Raw genomic sequence first — 18,778 nt, forward strand, 5'->3', positions numbered from 1 at the left:
AATAAGGAAACTCCTTGCTTAATTTTAGAGATGAGGTGAAAGAAGGTGGAGCATTAGGTAGCTGGAGATGGAGGTTAAAAAGATGGAAATAAGTAAATAGGGAAATAATTCCTTTTTAAAAATTTATTTTCTGAAATGGTTAATCATAAAAACACAATGTGACAAGTGCCATTATAGACTATATGTATTTTACAATTTAGTTTCTTATTGGAGGGCAATTCTATAATAATTTATAGAAGAAAACTAATTATATTACTGGGAATTGGGAAAAAACCTTTCTCAAACTTAATTTTCTGTGCTTTAAAAAATACATTATTCATATTCTTTGTTTTAGCGTACCTGTTATCTCTCTGATGAAAGACTATAGATGTTCAGTGGTATAAAAAAACCTAAGGATGCTTTATCTGTTTGTCATCCTTTATAACTTTTTTTTGAAGCTAGTTAAACTTCTTGATATATTTGATCAGTTCCTGCTGTAAAATAACACTGAAAAAATAGGATAGATGAATAACAGTGCTTGTTAAGTCTAGAAACTTCATTATATATGTATATATGTGGCACATCTATGTCTGTGATATTGCAAGGCAGCAATAATATTTTTCTAATGCTTTATCTACTCTGTTTTTTAAATGTCTGTTACACACCATATTATCTAGTCAAAATATAACTAGAGCTAAAATGGCTAGCCTTTAAGGCATTTTCTTGATCCTCAGCTCAATAGTATGTCAGCCCTAACATAAAATACACAAGCCTGAAGGCTGCCGTAAGTTATATTAACTGCCACCAGTACAAAGGGACTTCTTCAGCAGTTGGTCATCTTGAAAATATAGAGAAATTCTAGTCACTCTCTCCATATTGTCTGTAGGGCTATGTAAATCCTTGTTACCAAAAGATTACCCCTCTAACAGGTGACCTTTTAGTAGTCAGATGTAATAGCATTAATACTGTTTTATATTGTGTGGGACAAGGTTTCCCATTTTTATTTTAGTAAAAAGTTACCTCTATAAATATTATGGAATTTTACAGAAGTAGAAAATACACCTATTTACTCAGAAAATTAGTGATAGCTTTAGTGCTGATTATTTACTCTGTAAGCATACTGCTCCTGTTAGCAAACTCAAATGCCACTTCTCATAGAAGACTGCAACCAAAATAAGTAATGGTCAGAATGGTATCAGAAAACCTGTGACTGCAACCCTGTGCTGTCTGCCATTATGTTAGAAAGGTGAATTGTTCCTGAAAGTGCAAGACAAAGATAAGAAGACCTGTTAGCCATAGATTTTATATAATTCCATCGACGCTGTGGAAAAAACAAAATGTTTGTTTCTTGTTATGAGGTCCCTGATAAATATAGTGGTTGAAGTGAGGAAACAAATAATAGAAAAGGTGTATAAGACTAATATTATATTAAATATATTAGAGATGTTTTCTAGATGATAATTTATCTGAATTTATAATGCAATTCTGAGACTTATCTCTTGATTGCTGATCTTGTGTTTAGACAGTGGTAGTTAATAAATGGATCCTAGTTAGGATGTAATTTGAACTTTCTCATCTTTCTATTTTTATTTCTTTTCCTTCTTTTTGAACTAATCAGTTAATTGCTGGACTATTTATCTAGAACATACAGCACATTCTAGAAAAGAGTATTTAAATAGATGACATTTCAAGAGTGAAATAACAGATCGCAAATCATAGGCACTCCACAGTTGAGAAATTCATAATTCAAAGGCTGTGTTCTTTGCTTTTCATTGAAAAGTATTTCTGTTCTGAAGAACACTCAAGAATATGATTGACTTAAAGCACTTCTTAAAGATAATAATGTGCTTACATAACGCCATGTATAAAATTTATTTCAGTATATATGTAAGTTCTTTCTAGAATTAGGGCTTTAGGTTTATTACTTTGTGGCATCTTACACCTACATAGCTAGAGGCAGTGTAAATTGGTGTTAGAGGCTAAACTCTCAGCAAATTTTCCCATTTCCAATAAAAGAGACAACTGAAAGAAAAATAATTTTATGACATTGACATGACAGTTGCTGAAGCTTTTAGCATCTACAGGATTTTTCTGTTTTACTGGGTTGTAATATAATGACTATCTTTGATTTTAAATGATGAAGAAATGCTTTGTAATAGTGCAGTAGAAATGTATATTATGTGTAAAATACTGTATCAGCCATCACAATGATATCTTAATGATAAGCTCCTTAGATTGGGAGGATACTTTTCATAGTCACTACATTAAATTGATGTATTACTGATAATTAGGAGTATTACAACAGTGAGGCTTATTCACTGAAGTACTTTTTTTTTTCTTTATCAGATGTGAAGCAAGGGAATGGACAAAGGTTCTGTCTTCACAAAAGATATTTGTGTTATTTATTAATTTATTTTTTCTTTCATTATCACTTGGAGTTTTTATGTGGGCTATGACTGCTCTACCCATGTCTCTTCTTTTCAAGTCTGTAACATTCAGGTAGTATAACAAATAATGGATGTTTATACTTTGTTTTGATTTTTATTTTCCTTCCAGGTGCTGGATTAAATAATGGCCAGTGGCATTCTGTATCCTTCTCTGTCAAAAGGAATCGTATCAGTGTAGTAGTGGACAATGATGTGACCTCGTCTGCTTATGCCTCCATACCTCTGCAAATTTATTCAGGAGATGCTTTCTACTTTGGAGGTGAAATATGTTGTTTATTTATGCTGGCAATATCTCACAGTTAAACATCAATTTTTCCTGACATATCTATTCAAATGACAAAAACTAGTTGGCTCACATCAGGTCTTCTTTGCCTAGCTTGGATATGTCTCAAAGAATCTGTTTTTCAGGTGTTGCTATGATGTTTTTGAGTTATAAATTTTATAATGTTGGGTAGAATAAATTACCAACCTAAATCCTTGGTCACTTTAGAACATAATTTTCTGCTATCATTCTGATAATTCTATATAGTCTGGCTAACAATCAGACAGACACACAAAGGTCTCTCTTCTTGCATGCTCATTGTGTTGCTAAATCAATTTTTGTGAGAATCTTCCACTGAGGTGACACTGTCACCTTAAGTGAATGCTTGCTTACTTGTGCAAATATCCTCTTCACATGATACACACTTAATTTTTTTCATTTTTTTACTACATGGACACTACGTTTGGAGAATATAACTTGTGTCTAAAAACTACATTTAGGTATCTTCATTTCCCTACGAATATCGACAATTATCTGTCACCATTTTTTTTTTTTTTTTTTTTATATGTACTCCACTGGAAGTATCTCATTCTCAATTGAGTGTCAGATTTTTCACCAGAAATTGCAGGATGTATTTTACCATTTTATTGTAGAATGCTGTAAAGAATGTAGTTAGGCCTGTAATTAATTTCTCTAACTGTGTGTGGTGCTGAAAATTTACTGTGCTTCTATTTGGACTTTTGCAAGTCCATGAATTGTTGTTCTTAAAGCTATATATCAATTAAATAATAATCATTTTCCTTTAGAAAACAAGCAAGAATTTTGAATAGTTTGGTTCCTCACCAGTGTAAAACACTTTGAGAATTTATTTACCTATTTCATTTTAATTTTAGTTCATTTTCTGTTGTATACTTCTTAAAAACATATCTATACTATTTGTGTTGTTGTACACTCATTTGAATAGATTTACTAGTTTCAACTGTCAGTTTGCTTTCCTGTATAGTAAACCTCTGCACTGTCTTTACAGGACTTCAGAAACTATCCATTAGCTCTGTGGAATAGAGAAATGTCTTAAAAGTCACTGCTTCCTATCATCATGAAACAAGAAGGTCTTGGAATGCTGTGAACCAGAATGCTGTATTGTTTGACAAAGATCAAAGAATGGCCCTTGTGCATCATTCCAGAAGCAATATTATCCTTTGGAAGAAAACAAACCAAACAAACAAAAAAACATTAAGGCATATTTTGTCATGCAGTGTTCCACTACCATTGGGAAAAACTGCTTAATGGACATGGTTTAAATCAAAACAGGATCAAAGCAGTTTACTGATTTATTAACAATGTTTAATTAATTGGCAATCGGTGAACAAAGCTTTTCAGGATCAGTAGTACAATAGACAAACCAAAATATGAGATATCTACAAAATGTTATTCATAAGTTGGGTAGGACATCCAGACATTGTCTAGTCCAACCCTCCATTCTAACAAGTCTGACTACATCAGGACGTACAGGGCTGCGACCACTCAAACCTTCAACGTCTCCAAGGATGGAAATCTCATAACTCCTCTGGTCATACTGTTCTTATTTTGACCACCCTCAGGGTAAAATCACTTCTTGCTAATTTCTGATCAGTTTGCTGTTTTTTTACTTTTATCCTTTCTCTCTTGTGCCATCACTGTGCACTTCTGGAAAAAGTCTCCCTTCATCTTCTCTGTCAGATATCTTATCAGATAGCTTTATCTTCTCTTCTTAAGACTGAACATGTTCAACTCTCTCAGCCTCTCCTCATACTACACCATGTGCATTCAGCTCGCTGATCATCTCAGAAGCCCCTACTGAACTCACTTGAGGATGTCGATGTCTTCCTGTACTGAGGAGTCCAGAACTACAGCACTCCAGATGAGGTCTCACAAGTGCCACATAGAGGGAAGGACCACTTCCCCAGATCTGCTGTCTGCACCCTTGAAATACAGCCCAGAATGCCATTGGCCTTCTGTGCTGCTGTGCTTCCTGGCTCATGGTTCACCTGTTGGCCACCAGGACCCCAGGCCTTTCTCTATGGATCTAGGCAGTCTTCCTCCAGCTTGGATAGTTGCATGGACTTGTTTCATCTCAGACTACAGACCTTAACTGTGTTCTTACTGAACTTCATGGCATTCCTTTCAGCTTATTTCTCTAGCCTGCCCAGGTCCCTCTGAGTTGCAGCACTGTCCTCCAACATTTGACTCCTGCTCCCAATTTGGTATCAGTCACAGTCTTGATGAAAGTGCATTCTGTCCCATCATCCAGGTTATTAATGAAGAAATTAAATAGCATAGCTTGCAGTACTGATCTCTGAAAGACCCTCTGTTCACTGACCATCAGCTTGACTCTGCTTATCTCACCCCTATCTCATCAATCTGGTGATAGGGAGACTATAGAAAACTGGGGTTTGGCAAAGTCAGGGTATGCACTGCTCTCCCTTTGTATACAGTGCCCATCACCTCAGCAAAGAAAACAAAGACCTTGATCAGGCATGATAAGTTTACCTTGAAGCTAAAGTTATCCAGTTACCTTCTTGTCCTTCACATGTTTAGAAATGGCTTCTAAGAGGATTTGCTCCATGAACTTGCCAGGGACTGCAGTAAAGCTGACTGGCTTTTAGTTTCCTGAGCCCTCCTTCTTGAAGATGGGTGTAACATCTGCCTTTTCCAGTCATCAAGAACACAAAGTCACCAAATTGCCAAGACCTTTTCAGGATTAAAATGATAATGGCTTTACAATGTCAATTGTTGCAATGACATTGGCCAGCTCCTGCACTACCCTCAGGTGCCCCTTGGACTATTTCTTCCTTTATTGTGGGTACTGCTTCCCTTCTTCATACTCTGCTGGGACATGAGAAGCCTCAGAGTTAGTTTTACCAGTGAAGACTGAAGGAAAAAGGTCTTGTACAAATCAGTTCTTCCTAAGATCCTTATCACTAGGTCTCCTGCTCCATGGAGTAGTGCACCCATAATCTCCTCAGCCTTCCTTTTGCTACTGTTGTACCTATAGAAATCTTCTTGTTGCACTTCACCTTCCTTGATAGTTTTAACTCTGCCTCAGGTCTGGGTTTCTTAACTGCATCCTTAGACATGCAGGTAATGGCTTCATATTCCCCTCCAAATTGCATGTCCCTGCTTCCACATTTTGTGTACTTTCTTCTATTTGTAGTCACTCAGGAGCTCCATGTTTCTGTTTCCAGGCCTTCTGCCACACTTGCTTAACTATACTGATATCACTATGGACTTTTGTTATGCTCCAAAGAGCTTTTTGTTGAAAAATACCCAGCCCTTTTGCTCTCCAAGGCAATTTCCAATCAGATCCTTAAAACAGGTCCTGAACAGATCAACATTGGCTATTCAGAAGTCCAGGGTTGTAATTCTGCTTTTTTCCTCGCTCTCTTCTCTGTGGATCATAAACTCCACAGCCTCGTGTTTGCTGTAACCAAGACTGTCCGTGACCGTCACATTTTCAACCATTTCTTCCTTGTCTAGGAGTAGCAGGTCCAACACAACATCTCTCTTAGTTGTGTCATTGATGTTCTGTGTCAAGAAATTTTCTTCAGTACTTTCCAGAATCTGCTGGACAGCTTAATAAATTAAAATCATTGCACTTAGTAACTAGTTTTTGTCTTATTTGACTTCAGCTTTGACTTAAAACTTGTCCAAATCATGTGCACCTCGTATTGTAACCTAATATTTTGTGACTAAGTTCAGTCAGTCAATCTGTTCACATCTTGATTGCATTCATTTCTTTGGAACTGCTGCTTGGGTTATTGTCTACCCAGATTTTTAGTGATGCTTTTGCATATGCTTTAAAAACAGTAAGACTGCACAGATGTATTTCTTTACAGTTGCACCAACCATGCCTAATCAGAAGACCTTCTGAGTAAAGTCTTCCACCCACAAGTTTACAACACTTGGAGATTATCAAAGTTCAGTCTTCTTTTGGAATATATGAATTTTTCAATAAAATATTTATTTCAGCTCCAGGTTTTATGCTTCTTTCAGGGTGCCCTAGCAGTGGAAACATTTCTGAATGTAATACCTCATTTGGTGGCTTTCAAGGATGCATGCGACTCATTTCCATTGGTAACAAAGCAGTGGATATGATCTCAGTTCAGAAAAATGTTTTTGGCAATTTCAGTGACCTTCAGATAGATTTGTGTGGCATTATAGACAGGTAAGAAAATAGTATTTACTCATTTTATTTATTTGAATGTTTTGTTTTCAATACTGTCTTGATGACAACAGAATGCTTACAAAATGGCATGCTACTTCTTTTGTAAGAATTCAAAAGTCTAGAATAAATGCAGTATACATAACACAACAATTAGATTTTCATGCACTGCAAATAAAATTAAAGTAACTGGGGTTAAAATTATCTGATGTTTCCAACAAATTTCAAATATCTTGCCTTCTTTTCAAGTAAAGCTATAGACACAAACCCTCTCCTGTGACATGTAGTCCCATTCACCCTTTGAGAGAAAATATCTTCCTCCTGTAGTGATTTCTACATGTCTTTGGTTGCCCTAAGCTAAAGTAATCAGCATTTTTGCCACTGTGCTCCCAATGGTAGATATCTCTCCTACACCTGAGGGCAAACAGACCACTTATTTGTCTTGGAGTCCTTATAGGAGTCTTTGCATCTCCAATTCCAAATAGTGAAGCATGTCCCAAATTCTGGAGTTATTGATGGCTTTTGTAGTAGAAACAGTGGACCACTAAATGTAATAGTCTTGCACATTTAAAGTGCATGAACAGAAATAAAAATTACTGTTTGCATAGTGGTCTGAATTTATATGCAATAGTAAATAAACTGAAAATAATTCTATTAAATCCATTCTTACGTATATATATGTAAGAATGTATGTAAGAAGGTACATATATATATGTGTATATATATACATATATACACAGTTAACTTCTATACAGTATTCTTTACTCACTGGCAGATGGTTGGTTAATCATTCATTTATTTGTTGAGATATAATTTATTAACCTGTTCTTTTTAAACAAAAAAATTTCCTACCATTTTCCTATTTTCTATTTTCTCAGTTCTCCTATGCTTCTCCTATGCTTAAGTTATTATGACTTTTTTCAGTCATTGCTCTTCTCATGCTCCTTCATGTAGCATTTTCATTGTATAATATATTTATATCGTTCCATTGCTCATATACCTCTTGGGCATGCAAATAATTCTCTTTATATATTTCTCCTTAATATCTTTTCTCTCAACTCCTTTATCAATATATATCGGTTTAATAACTACTAATTATACATAAACCATTGACAAAATGACTTTAAAGGACACAGTGTCATTCCAAATGCCTCACAAAGTTAGCACATTTAGTCTCTGAGGAGAGAGTACCAGATGAATCTGTCACAATCACATCAAGCCCTACACAGAAACATATGATTGCCTACCAAGAATTATTTCCTTTGGTATCCTGGCAGCAGTATGATGTACAAAAACCAGAATAAATGGTTTTATATATAAAATAAAGCAAAGACACTGACACTGGGATAGTTTTCAAATATTTTTCTCTTTTTTTTTCTTTAAATTGAAGACTGAAGAAAGAAAAATAATGAAAATTGCAGCAATGAGTTATTCTTATCAAAATATCTTTTAATCATAGTTTGTAATCATGATAAGCAGATAGTGCACAAAAAATATATTTAGCAGAAAATTGGCATATGAAGTTTGGGGTTTTTTTCCTTTCAAAAGTACATTCATATTCTGGATCAGTGTTCTCTTCTGAATATTAATTTATCATTATTATTAGCCTGCTGCCTTGGTTTTAAATCATATAGCATTTTCAGATGTCATACACTTTAAAGCATATTATCAAGTAATATGTGGTAAATGCTTAATCATCTGGGGTTTTTTCTGGTTTAAAGAGACATGGTGATGAATCCAAAAATTACCTTTTACAGATGAAGTATTAGAAATACTTTTTCTAATATTAGAAATACTTTTGTTAGAAAATTAGTTTCCTCAGAGAAAGCACTGTTCTAAATCTCACTTTGGGTGGGGTCTCAGAATATAATGGAATTATAGCTTCACTTTGATGTAGCAAGTGGCTACTTCCTATTATAAATTCTGAAACAGTGAAGCTGTAAAATTTAATGCTAAAAGATTTAAATTATACTCTAAATTGTTTTCATTTCTACTAAAGTTGCTTCAAGCATCATCAATTTCATCTAAGATTTCGTCTTGTGAACACTATTAGGAAAATTAATTAATGTGGGCAGGGAGTCAATACAAGTAAAAACCATGTAAATCACTTATTTACAGTTCTGGGATAATGATGTCTTTGTCAAAAAAGAATAAGACAAGAAAAACTGTGACTGAAATACATGAAGGCAGAGCAGTTGTCAGAGAATGCACTGAAAGTCCTGATGGCAGTTGTTAGAGATGTATAACTGATGACTAGTCTTACCTGTAGAAAGCAAAATTAAGCATTTATCTTAAGAATTAATACCATGGACATTTATACAATTCCTTCAAATAAATTATCTAATATCAAAGTAATTGTAAGCCCTGTTCCTAAAGTTAATTTCTATGTTCCAGACCAGAGTTCACTGAGACACATATCATCTATGGACTCGTTTTAGAAATACATTCTGTGAGTGAGATAGGAGATACAAGATCAGGTCCTTCACTGTCAAAAATGTCACTTATTTCCTTGAAAATAGGTGACCTATATCACGCAATTTATCTAAATTTTACCTGCTACTTCTTTTTTTTTTTAATTTTATTTTTATTTTTTTAATTTTACTCCCTTCTCTAAAAACCTCTGCTTATCCTTGTTTATAAACATGAAAGGAAGATAAAATTCTTTGAGAGTCGGGAAAGTGAATGTACAAAGACTCTGAATTATTCATAGGACAGATGTATGAACTGCTGGACTTTCTACAATCCTAATTTAATACCCTCCTAAAATTTCTTGAATTAATTAAAAGGTATTTTAAGATCCTGTGAATATTAGTGGGCCTGTTTTATTTTTTCTGTGGTTAATGTCAACAATAAAGCCTTTTTATACTTTGTGAGCTGTATCACATACACACGCATATACACATACACTCACTGCAATCAGAATTTTAACTAATTTCTAAGGTGAAAAGCCAGTAAATAATTGGTTACAATGTGCCACTCTATTTCAATATATTTTCAGTTGTGTTTATAAAAAAGATATTTTTTTTTTTTTTTTCATCTCATGCAATATCTTATACTCAGGTATAGTGTTACATTCTTAATCATTAAGCAGTTACAGGCAAATTTTCTTTGTAGTCAACTATTGTAAATCCAGAAGGAAGCCACCAAAATTCTTCAGGTTTCTGCTCATATCACCAGAATGAAAACTGGCTTCACTGGTGGTTACTTCCTGTAATGGAACTGACATACTGAATATTTTACTCTGTCTAGAATAGAAAGTAACCATGATTTTAGAATAAGAAATAGCTCTAAAGTACTATGGTCACTTTTATTTGTTATATGATTTTTTAAAAAAATTCTATTATTTTTAGAAGAATAGAAAGAAATCTGTTGTGATGCCACTTTATTGTGATAAATCTTGTTGAAGAAATCTTATCAGTTACAAAACTTGCTAGTGAATTATCAGCATGTAAATCTTTCATTGGTTTATCAGTCTGTATCGAATTGCAGATAGTTAAATGGTAATATGTAACAATTATGCATCTTACACTTCTGTTCTCACAGGTTTGTTGCATAATTAATTAATTTATTATAGGCAATAGGAATAGTGGTGAAGATGAAGGGAAATTATGTTAATTTTCTAGTAATTAAATTGACATCTTCCCCAATGAGTTTGAAGACTTCCTTCATATTACTATACTTCTTTTTCATGATTTTGTATCCTTTGATAAGTACAAGTGACATGTAAATGAACAGAAAAGACAGTGAAAATGCTCTTTTCATTTTAGGTGTTTGCCTAATTACTGTGAACATGGTGGTGAGTGCTCACAGTCCTGGAACAGCTTCTACTGCAACTGTGCCAACACTGGTTACAAGGGCGCTACTTGCCACTATCGTAAGTCTACGATGTTTTCTGACTATGCTTTTATTTCTGATTGATTTTTTCACTACAAAAAATATACATTTGTATTGATCATTCATATTAGAAGATTTCTTAATTCATGTAAAAATTCATAAGTTGGCTCAAGGAAAGGCCTTGAGAATTCAAAATATGTAGCAGGAAACTCATTAAAAGTTCTAATATTTATCTGTTTCTGTTTCACATTTTTCATAATTTGCATGAGATGGTCAGTAATATACTCTTCCATCCATATAATTCCTCTTGCTGAATCAGCAAATCATTTAGAAATGTGTGTAATTCATCTTTATTCATCACAACAATTATTTTTTTCTGAGACAATAGGACTACATTCATGTGCAAAGGTAATCACATACTAACCCTAAACATGTGTTTATGTAGTTTTCTAAATCAGGGAGTGGATTAAGAGAAATTGAAAGTAACTAATTTCACAGGAGATACCCTACATTTGTACTGTTTTAAGCATGTTCTGGGAAACAGAATAAATCTTTACCCTCATTTTATGCTTCTAATAACTAGAAATCCTTAAGAAACTTTACAGATAATTTTAAAAAATTCCAGACTACCCTAACGATCAGATATAATTCTGGTTTTATAAATTGTTCTTATAAAACCTACACAATCCTTGTGGGCAGATTTTATGAAACGAACGTATGTTTACACACATAGGATTTTTTGAGAACTCTGATTTTAGAAGACTGGCTATTAAATCTTGCTTGTACAGACTCAATAACAGTGATGACTTTTCCTGTAATGCCTTAATTGTAAAGAACACAGTGGCATAAATAACAATTTTAAGAAAATGTGTGTAACAAAGAAAGGATGAAAATATACAGATAATTTTGAATACTACAGTGTATAATATAAAACTGTGACAAGCCCAAAATGAAGATGGAGGGGATTATAAATTGAAAAATCATATGCTGAATCAACTGATGATGTCTATAAGGACAGATAGAGGGCACGGTTTCCCAATGATTAAGACTCTGTGAGAAATTTAATACTATGATAAGAGTTATTGAATTCTTATTTATTGTCAAAAATACATATAAAAGCCTTCTAGGACATTTGTTTATGATTAATAAAATGTTGCACCTATGGATATAAAATGGGAGTCTCTTAGTACTTGATTTTAGTGATTTTAATAATTACTTAAAATCAAGAACCTAGGATAATTTTTGGACATGTTATCACACTACTGTGTCATTTCAAAAGAAAAAATTCCCCTTGATTACTCAAAGAAACATTCTTTTTTAATATAAACCTAGAAATAAGTTACTGATCTTGAAATATTAGTATACAAAATACAATGTTCATAAAACAATCAATGAATAATTGAATCTCTTTTGTCATGTTTAAATTTAACTAAGACTATTTACTCTAAGGAACCATAAAATTCCATTTGAAAATTACATAAATTTTGCATTCTGAATATTTCATAGAGTAATCAATCTGAAGGAACTGTTTATCTTTTTGATAAGTGTTGCCATATAATGTCAGTAACCATGAGAACAAATACAGAGATCACACTCTTCCAAAAACTAGCTTGATTTTAAAAAACAGCTCTTCTTTTGGATTACTGTACTAGTATTCTAAAGCTTTTTTTTAAAAAAAAAATAAATAAAATGAGGTTGTAGAGATCAAAATCTTCTAGACATTTAATAATTATTATGGAGCTTTGCTTTTATTTCTATAGCAATCATAACTATTTTTTTTCCCTGAATCTAATGGCTCTTTCTTTTTGACAGTGTTTTCAAGTTTTGGTACTAACTGATAGAGCACACAGTCTAATTTTGAAAAGAAAGACCAGAACAGTATGACTGCTTGATAGCAATATCATGGTTAAAGGAGAAGTTAGGCTAATGTGGTCTAGCTGTGGCATTATCATTAGTGGGTCATGTCTAAGTAGAGAGGTGGACTCATAAGTGCTTTTTCTCAGCTTTTTGATCATAAAGGAGTCATCACAGACTTTTCTTTAGGCCTTGACTGATATAAAGTATACATGACAAGGCACCAAGGTGCTGTCACTTTGTCTTTGCTTATTTAGTTCTTTTACTGCAGTCTCTGAGAAGTCATTTGCCCTTCTGTTTAAAAAAAGAAGAAAACAAGAAGTGTGAAAGGCAAAAAATGCCAGGAGACAATCAGAACACCTAGAAACTGTTTACCTTGTGTTGTATGTAACAACAACAACAACAAAAATCTGATTTGGTTGAGGTAGTTAGTGGTTTTTTTCCTCAAAATCTGATTACCAGTGTCTAAGTAATACCCTTGGCATTCATGTTACTTGGCAGTTTTTACAACCATTTACTCAGCCACATTTCACAGTTTCCTTCCTGAAGTTTCCAGCTTGAAATATGGAAGAAAATGCTTGAATATCCCCTTGTGATGTCCCCAATAAATAAAACCAAATGTGCTTTACAAATCAAATGAAAGTAAGATTCTGCTCATTTCTTTTCTTCTGTATTCTTTAGCAGTGAACACACACAACTTCTTTTCCCCGTTGACAGACTCCAAACAGGTTTTTTTTTTTTAATTCCTTGAATAAAATGTAAAATTATGCCATTACATTTGTGATGGAATGTGTTCTTTTACAGCCATCTATGAGCAATCATGTGAAGCCTATAAGCACAGAGGGAACACTTCAGGCTTTTACAATATTGATTCAGATGGAAGTGGCCCCTTGGGACCGTTTCTTGTATACTGTAATATGACAGGTGAGGTGATAAACTTCCTTAACTCACAGCTGGGTCTGTATGCATGCTCATTATATTGAAACATGAGTTATCTAGTAAGAAGCCACTGTAGCTCATAAGTTTAATGTATACATGCACAACAAAATGAAGGTGACTCCTTAGCTCAGAATACTGGGCAAAGAATTAGGCAGAGAAATTAAGATAATAACAGTACTCAGTCTGTGAAGATAATGCTGCATTCCTGTTGTGCTTTGCATAAATAGAATATGTGTTCCATATGGAATCGATGTCATAGTAGTTTATTTTTGGGGAGCTGCTTTGTTTTCATTGAAGTTACAGCGTCTTGAGGACATTAAGGAAATGAGAAATAAGTTATGTTTTATGAAAAAATTACTGAGTTTTCCTAGTAGCCTTCTGAAAAATTGTAATTCAGAACTGGCCTTTGTTATGAGGAATATGACATAAAGCTTCATTTTTCAAACTGCAAGTAGATTTTTTTGAGAATGCAAATACAATGCGAGAGTGGGACTCTTTCAGCCTCACTTTCAGGCACCCTGTCTCCTCTTCTGCACCCAGTTCATTGAGTCTGGCCATTTATATCACTAGAAGTTTTAGATATCAGAGTTTATTGTCAGACTGCTTTTTAACAAACCATTTGATGTTGTCTGTGTATGCCTATTAGTATATGTCCTTTCAATGAAGGTTACATTTAAATGGCTTTTTGAAATTTATTATTGCTTTATTTGTGGCTGTTTTCTTTTTACTTAGCCTGTATTTATTTGAATTGCTTTCCAGCCAAAATGATGGAAACACTTTACTGTTTTATGTGACAAAAATATATTTTTACACAGTTATAACTGTTTAAAAGACTACACGAATAACCTATAGTAGAATTTGATTTAGATATGTATATCCTCAACTCCTAAGTGTTCAGAACTTGACATAGAAACCTTAATCATAAGCTTTTGATGTTCATTTGTAAACAATTTATGGTCACATCTATTTCTTGAGAAACTGACAGGACTCTGTCTGCCAGTGTCATTGGCTGATTTTCACAGCAGTCTAAAGAATACTTGTTATAGATGTTGAAATAATACAATTCACATCATTTCAATCACTCTGTGCCATTTAACTAGTCTCACCACGTCAGCTCCTGACTTTAACTTCTACAGTGAACTGTGCTAGCTCATGGTGGGCACAGTTCAGATTGGCACAGGCCCTTAAAAAGAAATACCCTAATGTCCTACAAGACTGAAAAAGACCAAAAATCATGGCAGAAAGATGACAACTTTTTTCAGCGGGTATAACTCTCTAAGGTACAGTGTAGTGTCTGATTTATCCTTGTGTGTCCATGAACAGCTGTTACTGTTTTCCTCAGTCACTCTTTATTCACCACATTAAGCAAACCTCACTGATCAGTTCTTCATCTTGAGAAGCAGCCTGACAGGATGAATTTTCTGTATTTGTTTTGTTCCCAGTTTCCTCATGACTGGTATTCCCTTTCCCCACCAGAGGCAGGGAAGGCAGATGTCCACATTTTTTACAGCACTGCCTTGTCTTTGACATTCATGGGGCTCTATTTTTCAGGCAGCTGGGAGGGAAGTGCCTTTCCCTGCTTTTATCTTTGGAGGTCGGTTTCAGAATGAAAAGCCTACAGTCCACACTGCCAGTAAAAAGGACTAAATTTTGCAATGACCTGGTTTTCTTTCTCTTTGTAAATTTGGGGGTGTGACAATGAGTCTGATAGGTGACCTGTTTGTCTTATTTTTTATGTTCAGCATAGCCTTTAGATATATTTTTGTCCGTGTGCATGTGAATGTGCAAAAAGAAATCTAAGTTTGTTATATTTCTAGCCATCTGCTTTTTGACATCATGAGCATGTACTTCATAAGATTTTATAATTTGACCAAAAACTGGTAAGCAATGATTAAAAAAAGGTTACATAAATAAACTCCTTTTAATAAACTATTTTTTGAATAGTCATCTCACCTTGATATTTCCTTTAGGTTTTCTGATGAATACTCGTCCTTTAAGTGACTATGAGTTGTTTTCTCTCTATAAATATCTTGTAATGTCAACCATGTGTGGCCTGTAGGAAACTAATGAAATAAAATACAACTCTGTTAAATAGCTAGAAATACTACTATTAGAAAATCAGAAATGTTATCAGTAATACTACAAGTTAGAAAAAAAGAATTCTCATATCTACTCAAATTACATTGGCCATTAAGATACAAGAATACAATGATTATGAATCTAGACTTGGCTGACCCAGACAGATGTTAACTGAGCGCCTGCTCACCCCTACCTTGAAGTGGGTTTTAGTCATGGGGGTCAGACTGTTAAAGGCTTTGCAAGTGGAAGTTGAAACAGAATAAGCTCAGTGCTTCCTTATTTAGAGGTGGGGGGGCTTGGCAGAAGTACAAATCAGCAGAATCAAATGAGCCTTTATCAGCACCAATATTTAGGGCAATTTATATTTCAAAGAACATGGAGGGACTAATTTCTGTACTCCCAAGCAGAGAGTCTGATACGTTTCCTTGTATGCAGACTGTAGGACACAGGGACCAATGCATTCCTGTGCTATGGTGCCAGCCAGTATCATCTTTCCGAGTGTCAAAGTAAACACATAGTACTTAGTCTATGCCCTCTAGTAGCTTTTAAAGTAATGCCTTTATATAAGTATTGTAACATCCATTTTATCTGTGTGGTTTTGCATTGTAGTAAGATTTTACAATTAAAAACACTTTCCATAATCGCTGTAGGAAGTTAAAAGAAGACTTTTAATGAAAGGATATTTGTGAAGTATCAATATAACTGGAAAGCTATCGAACTGCTTTGTTGTTTAGTGTAAGCAACATGGCTCCAGGTTAGAGAAAGTATTTTAGAGCAGACTGCACATCTTAGCACATGTCTTTTACAAATGTGCAATATATTGTTTATTATTCAACTATGTGAATTATATGTATATTTATATGAAAGTCTTTTCTGTTCTTTTATTGCAAGATCATTACTTCAGAACGTATTTTTCCAGAAATAATGTTTGGAGTACTGAATATTTACTAATGACTCATAGAACAAAAAATCTTGCAGACACAGTTCAACTGCTTCTGGAATAACTATTTTGGCAATACTTTGTATGCCTCCAGTTTACATGAATCATAAGACCTGTCTATGCAATGCAATGAAGTATGTAGCTGCCTTACCCAGCAGTATACAAGCTAAAAGTCAACTTAAGAGCAGTATGTGTTTTTTAGGGAAATGTGGCTCTCAGTTCTGAACTAGTAATTTATCATGTTATAGTACTGAGTCAAGTGGTCATACCATGGTGGTTGCCATAAATTAATATTATGTCAGGTGTTTGGAAGCAACTTCATATTGAACTTTGGAAGCTGTGATTGTTAGTCCTTGACTAAATGCAAGTTTTGAATACTATTTCAAATAAAGACTACTATTTGATTTTAGATGGCTAGAATAACTCACCTTCATGTAACCTGAGTTTTATAGTAAATACAGTATTTGCAAGCTACTTTTGCTTTTTTGCATAACAGAAAAAGGCTGTAGGCCATTTTCTCACACAGAATATACTAATTCAAATTATAGTGTAATATATATATACACATATATATGTATATATGTAGTGTATATATGTAATGTAGTTATAATTTAAGATAGAATTTAGTGTTATTTTAGAAACAATTTAAGCCTGGGAAAAGTAACAATAGTAAGTATTATTTCTTTCTATTCGGTGATTGCAATTTACCAGATAAACTGTATCGTATTTCAGAGATGATAATCATAACAAGCTGAATACCTGTTATAATCATGGTACAATAATCTACCTATAAATAGAAACAATGACTTATTGTTTGTATTTTTACACAGTGATTTATGTCTCTGTTTCATATGCCCCAAATCACTTTTTGTGATCAAAGAAGTCACTTTAAAGTTTGGTTGACTCCATCATACATTGTCTTTCCATTATCAACTTATGCAACTACTTCTCATTCCTTATTGCTTGTCATATGTGTTTTGAAAGATACAACGTGGACAATTATACAGCATAACAACACCAACCTAACCAGAGTTAAAAGTGCTAATCGAGAGAACCCACACACTGTGTTTTTCAAGTACTCTGCCAGCTTAGACCAGCTTCAGGCTACAATTAACCATGCAGAGCACTGTGAACAGGAGCTTGCTTACCACTGCAAAAAGTCGAGGCTTTTAGATAAGCCAGGTAAGTAAAGCAGACAAATTTTATTATGTTGCATAATGCATTTTATTTTACTGGCTATTAAAGGTATTTATTTCTATCAAGGTTATGGCATTTTGCTACTACAGAATTTGAACTACTTCAAATATCTAGTACTCAGGTTCCTATAAGTTGCCAAGAGATATTTGAACCAGAAAAACACAAATGTCAGTTTGTAATGATCTTCGTTCACAGATGAGTGTTCTCAAAGTTGATTTCTCTTATATATCTTTTAAATTAACAGAGATTATTATTAACAGAGTTCCTGTTGATCTGCCTTCCAGGGATTTTGGCATTTTAATCAAGGAATTACTGAGGAAATGTCTCCTTAAAAGAACACAACTTAGTGCATAGATTTCAGCAAAATTTTATTGCTGAATGTTTTTGAACACTTAATGTACATGAGTGCTTGACAAAAAGCATTGATAATATTGAATTTCTACTGTCCAATATAAGCATTCATAAAAAAACCTAATAGTTAAAACATGGATTATTGACAAAAGTATAATTGTTTTAAGAGAAAAATGGAGATCCTCTGATGTACTTAAAGAAAAATTAAGTTATATAGCCTACTTAAATCTTAACTTTCACTGACACAGAGCTGCTGTTAACAGACTTCACCGTGAAAATCTATTATAAGGACTCCAAATAATGTAGAAGTAAAAGTCTCATTGTTTACTGTCATTCAAAAAACTAAGTGAAATTGTTTGACTTGTCCACCAGAAACTGCTCAAACTAATTCTTGACATTCTTTCCTACTAAGCAGAGAGCAGACATCTGAGTGCAACAGTCTCTGATTCTGTCTCTAAACTTCCTATATATTCTTTCTCCTTAATTATATCGTGGACATCACTGGACTTCTTAGACTAGAATTCACTCTTGGCAGCATATCTGCTCTAAAATATCTCCACAGCATAAAAGGTGAACCTGCTGTTTAAGATGTCCCACTGAGCCTCCTTTTTACCTATGGACTGCAAATTAAAGTTATAGTTAGATGTTCAAAAGCCTGGTTTACACCAAGCAGGGGGTTTCAGGATTTTTCTCTC

At 33.9% G+C, this 18,778-nt stretch overlaps 1 protein-coding gene across 1 annotated transcript in view; it reads left to right on the forward strand.

Moving 5' to 3' along the window:
* The window catches only part of CNTNAP4 (contactin associated protein family member 4), a 244,074-nt gene that overhangs the window by 173,684 nt on the left and 51,612 nt on the right, over positions 1-18,778 (forward strand). Inside the window, exons 9-13 of the mRNA XM_074812982.1 lie at positions 2,536-2,685; positions 6,721-6,892; positions 10,657-10,763; positions 13,382-13,501; positions 17,520-17,717. Coding sequence (XP_074669083.1) covers positions 2,536-2,685; positions 6,721-6,892; positions 10,657-10,763; positions 13,382-13,501; positions 17,520-17,717 — 747 coding nt within the window. The remainder of the gene's footprint in view (positions 1-2,535; positions 2,686-6,720; positions 6,893-10,656; positions 10,764-13,381; positions 13,502-17,519; positions 17,718-18,778) is intronic.

The sequence above is a fragment of the Strix aluco genome, chromosome Z (genome assembly GCF_031877795.1).
Source record: "Strix aluco isolate bStrAlu1 chromosome Z, bStrAlu1.hap1, whole genome shotgun sequence".
Classification (NCBI taxonomy): Eukaryota; Metazoa; Chordata; class Aves; order Strigiformes; family Strigidae; genus Strix; species Strix aluco.